The 4,338-nt window shown below is 40.2% G+C and overlaps 1 protein-coding gene across 3 annotated transcripts; it reads right to left on the bottom strand.

The window, feature by feature from the left end:
* Window positions 1–341: 341 nt before the first annotated feature.
* LOC131005029 (probable LRR receptor-like serine/threonine-protein kinase At2g23950) lies at window positions 342–4,338 on the bottom strand. 3 transcript variants are annotated; one of them, XM_057931820.1, is made up of 11 exons: window positions 4,014–4,338; window positions 3,602–3,734; window positions 3,425–3,496; window positions 3,188–3,331; window positions 2,964–3,035; window positions 2,785–2,844; window positions 2,498–2,598; window positions 2,288–2,422; window positions 1,867–2,211; window positions 1,107–1,486; window positions 342–1,024 (listed from the first exon to the last, which is right to left on the bottom strand). In XM_057931820.1, the coding sequence occupies exons 1-11, from the start codon at window positions 4,120–4,122 to the stop codon at window positions 662–664; spliced, it is 1,914 nt and encodes a 637-aa protein (XP_057787803.1). In that variant the 5' UTR covers window positions 4,123–4,338; the 3' UTR covers window positions 342–661. The 3 variants fall into 3 exon arrangements, with proteins under 3 accessions (XP_057787803.1, XP_057787804.1, XP_057787805.1); XM_057931821.1 differs by having other exon boundaries at window positions 2,964–3,032; window positions 4,014–4,332; XM_057931822.1 differs by lacking the exons at window positions 2,785–2,844; window positions 2,964–3,035 and having other exon boundaries at window positions 4,014–4,309.

Raw genomic sequence — 4,338 nt, forward strand, 5'->3', positions numbered from 1 at the left:
CCGGCGGTTCTTGAAAATGGAACCGTAATCGAACCGTTTTGAGCCGGTTTCGGTTCCGGTTCAGAACCGTCTCTCACGGTTCCGGTTCCAGAACCGTACGGTTCGGTCCGGTTCACGGTTCCGGTTCGGATGGCCACCTCTAAGTTCACATGCATAAATACGTTGGTCATTGCAGGGTTGGAAATCAGTGTACGAGTTACAATGTACTGTCTCCAACTTCCTCCCCCCACCAAAAAAAATAACAATAATAATAAAATGTAGGTTCACAGTTGAGGAGGAAATTGTAAATTTAGCAGGAGCTGCAAAGGCATGCCCATTGACAGAAAGAAGAGGTGGGTTCCTACTTGGAAAAGGGAATGAATATTCCAACAATAAACCTTTTTACAGATGTTTTTGTTGCTAACTATGCTATGCTATCCAACAACGGTCATTCCACTCTACTACAGTGGCACAATTACTATTTCCACTTTGCTTCTGCTACAAACATCAACAAATTACAAGCGCCAACTTGTGAAAACAAGGAACCTCAACAAAATCCTAGACTACCTAAACAAAAAATTAAAGGATTTGTAGTTATATACCGCACAAGAATAGAACTATATATATATGAGGTGCAAAGCTGACTCTTCTCATTTCTAATATTTACTACTCCATGATGTTTTCATCGTGGACCAGAAAGTTCCATGCAGTTGGCATCACAATCATCATCCATGTTCTTCTCCATCCCAAACACGCTCGACTGATCATGTCCAAAGCCAGCAGTAGTAGTGGTGGTGCACAGATGCATCTTGCTGTTTGAAGTGCTACTGTCGACCAAGTTATGTGACGCTGCCCATTTTTCAGCAAGCCCGTCACCTTCGAGCATCCTCACAATGTCCGACATTTTAGGGCGATGGGCGGGTAGGTATTGAGTGCAGAGCAGAGCCACTTGCAGCATCTCCCCCACCTCAATCCTGTCATACTTCATCCCAAGTTCTTTGTCCACCAGTAATTCCATTTTCTTCTCTTGTTGCACCTTCTTCACCTGAAATATGTCATTTATCATCATGTTTGTTTGCTAACAATGCTAATACTATAAACTTAGTGATCAAAGAAACAGACATTACCCATTCAAGCATGGCTCCTTTCTGGCTCACTGTTTTCCCAAACTCGAGAGCCCTCATTCCGGTTATGAGCTCCAGCAGGAGAATCCCGAACCCAAACACATCAGTTTTCTCTGATGACTGGCCGGTGGACAAGTACTCTGGCGCAATGTGCCCTACAGTGCCACGGACAGCTGTGGTCACGTGAGATTCAGCATGATCGAGAAGCTTTGCAAGTCCAAAGTCGCCCACAACCGCCTCATAGTAGTCGTCTAACAAGACATTGGCAGCCTTCACATCTCGGTGGATTATCTTTGGATCACATTGCTCATGCAGATACAGTAAACCCCTTGAAGCCCCGATTGCAATTCTCTTCCTCATGTTCCAGTCTAGCTCCGGTTTTCCTTGTAATAACAAAATTTCAGACATGCTTTATCACCTATTTTAGAAAGGCTAATGCAGTTCTGAATAGAATCTATATCTCAAACATCATACACTGTAACAGAGATAATCATCTAAACACACTACTAAAAAGATTATGTATTTGATTTATGCTGTTTTCTTATAAGTCTTAGCCATTCTACCATCTCAAACTTCATGATCAGATATATCATATATGCAACTGTTTTTTTCTGAACTTCTTAAATATTATGGAAAAAGTTTCAAACAAGAGGGCTATTCATAACTTCAATTTCATAATGATTGAGATTATAATAAAACTCAAAGTTGGAACCCCAAGAAAAAGCTACTTAGCAATCACCAAAAAGAGAGGAACTGAAGCTACCTCTAAGCCTTGACGCGACGCTCCCATTAGACATGTAAGGGTACACAAGAAGCCTCTCATTTTGGGTGGCACAGTATCCAAAGATACGAAGCAAATTCCTGTGAACCGCCAGGCTGATCATCTCAAGCTCCGTTCTAAACTGTGATATCCCCGTAGTTCCCGTCAGATCCTTCAGTCGCTTCACTGCAACCAGCGTTCCATCTTCCAGTTTCCCGCGGTAGACATTGCCAAATCCCCCAGCTCCAAGTATGTTCTTAGAGCTGAAGTTGTTTGTGGCACGTCGTAGCTCCTTGATTGTGAAGTTCTTGAGGTTCCCTAGTCTTATAAGATCCTCTTCTTGAACATCTGCAGCATTAAAATAACAATATACAGTGAGGGATTCAACACAACGAGGAACGTATAATGAGCGTAGTAATCACACCTGTAATGTTTAAAACTGATTGCTTCCTCTTCTTGTTTCTTATGTGGAAGAGAAAGCCTAATACTAAGACTAAAATGGAGACAAATGTAAGGCTCACTCCGAGTGCAATTGCAAATTTCTTTGTCTTGGCCCTTCCTGAATTTACACAACAAAATGAGCAAATTGATACAAGTTTAAACGACATTAAACACGACCACGAGAGCATCATACCGGAAGAGGGGTCGACGTCGAATGAAAGAGGACTAGCCAGGAGTGATTCAGAGCATTTCCCACTAGAGTGGCTTCCACAAATCAGAGGATTTCCAAGAATACTACAAACAAAACACTAAAAAAATTAGGACAAATGAATATTATCAAAAAACAGAACAAATGAATGCCCGCACACACAGAGAGTGGCAGAGTAACATTTGTCTTATACAATTGTAGCATTTAATACAGCTGATATGAATGACATAATATGTGATTTAATCAGTGTGATAGACAGAGAGAATCCATACTTAAATGTTTTGGTAGGAAAAGTAGACACAGGTCCACTGAGATTGTTGAAGGACAAATCCCTGAATTATTCAAGAAAAAGACAGAAACATCCCATGATTCACATGTGGAAAAATTATCCCACAACACTAAGATAAGCAAAACAAAACAAAAATGAGAAAAATTAAAGACTAATACTCACAAGAAAGTAAGACGAGGGAGACTGGCCAAAGGCAGAGGAACAGGCCCACTCAAAGTATTGTTGTTCAACCTTCTATTCATTACAAGACAAACCACAACAAATAGACAGTACAATGAAAGTCAAACAAAGGGAGGGGTGCCACTTGAGTTTCAGGAAGCATGAAGCAGTACACACTTAAATTTTGCCAAGAATGGATGTAAATTCAAAAAAAATTGGGCACTCACATATACTGTAGGTGGTTCAAGAGACCTAAAGACTCAGGGATATGGCCAGATAACTTGTTGTTGGAAAGATCCAGTGTCTGAAGATTTGGGAGATAGCCTATTTCCTTTGGAATATGGCCAGAAATATTGTTGTTCTGCAACATTCTGCATTACAAAATTCAACATGAATGGTCCCTTCAAAATCCAAACTTAGTTTGTGAGTGTGTGTGTGTGTGAAAAAGTTTGAACTTTGCTTACATTTGCTTGAGGTTTGTGAGGTTGCTAATCATCCAAGACAAAGAGCCTGATAAACCTTGACTAGGAGCTCCACTGCCCAAGAACATAAACTGGAATTAGCAGTGTATTTATTTATGTAATAAATATACAATCTTTAACAGCAATCAAAACATAATCAAGAAAAAGAAGAAGACTAACAAGGCAGTAACAAGATTATCAGAATTGCAAGTTATCATAGACCAGCTACAAGGGTCCACAGAGTTCTCATCCCAATTGCTGAGAGCTCCATGAGGATCAGTCAGCCCTTCTCTTACAGCAGTTAGAGCTTCAACTACATACCACAAACCCAAAAAAGAAAAAAAGGGCACATTAAACAACAACATAGCAATCTTCTTTTGGATAAAGAAATGGAGCTTTTTTTTTTTTTTGTCCCCTTGGGATGGCCTAGTGGTTGGGGTGGTTGCCTGTTGTCCAAGAGGTCACAGGTTCGAGTACTCTCGGCCACAATAACCACTAGGTGGGGTGTGTGTGGTTTGTATTATTTACAATGTAATTTGATAAAAAAAAAAAAAAAAAAAAGAAATGGAGCTTTTAGTCTCTGGTAAGATACCTTCTTGATTGCGAGGCTCAAAAGAAACAGTAACAGTGAAGAAAAATGGAAGAGAGAAGAGGAGAAGAAGGAGGCAGTGGCTAGGAATGAGAGACATTATTATGATCATTGGCAAAACATGGGAGAAAGAAACAAAACCACTACATTTGATTCACAAACATCGTGTATGTATGTAGTGAGTCCTGCTGCACGTCCCCCCTCTCTCTCTCTAAAAAAAAGAAGCTTTTTACAAAGGCACCATCTTTTACTGTGTTGAACACCCTCTTTATTGAGTATTTTTAGACCACTTTATCTTTTTATTTCTCCAGCTCCTTTCTTTTGAATG

Source organism: Salvia miltiorrhiza, chromosome 1, assembly GCF_028751815.1.
Source record: "Salvia miltiorrhiza cultivar Shanhuang (shh) chromosome 1, IMPLAD_Smil_shh, whole genome shotgun sequence".
NCBI classification, from domain to species: domain Eukaryota; kingdom Viridiplantae; phylum Streptophyta; class Magnoliopsida; order Lamiales; family Lamiaceae; genus Salvia; species Salvia miltiorrhiza.

Excerpts from the sequence above, each read along its gene's own strand:
- LOC131005029 (XM_057931820.1), bottom strand. The coding sequence starts at position 4,122 with ATGATCATAATAATGTCTCTCATTCCTAGCCACTGCCTCCTTCTTCTC. Across the intron at positions 3,497-3,601 it reads GATAATCTTGTTACTGCCTT|TGGAGCTCCTAGTCAAGGTT; the intron begins GTTAGTCTTCTT and ends GTTCTTGGGCAG. Across the intron at positions 3,332-3,424 it reads CTCACAAACCTCAAGCAAAT|AATGTTGCAGAACAACAATA; the intron begins GTAAGCAAAGTT and ends TTTGTAATGCAG.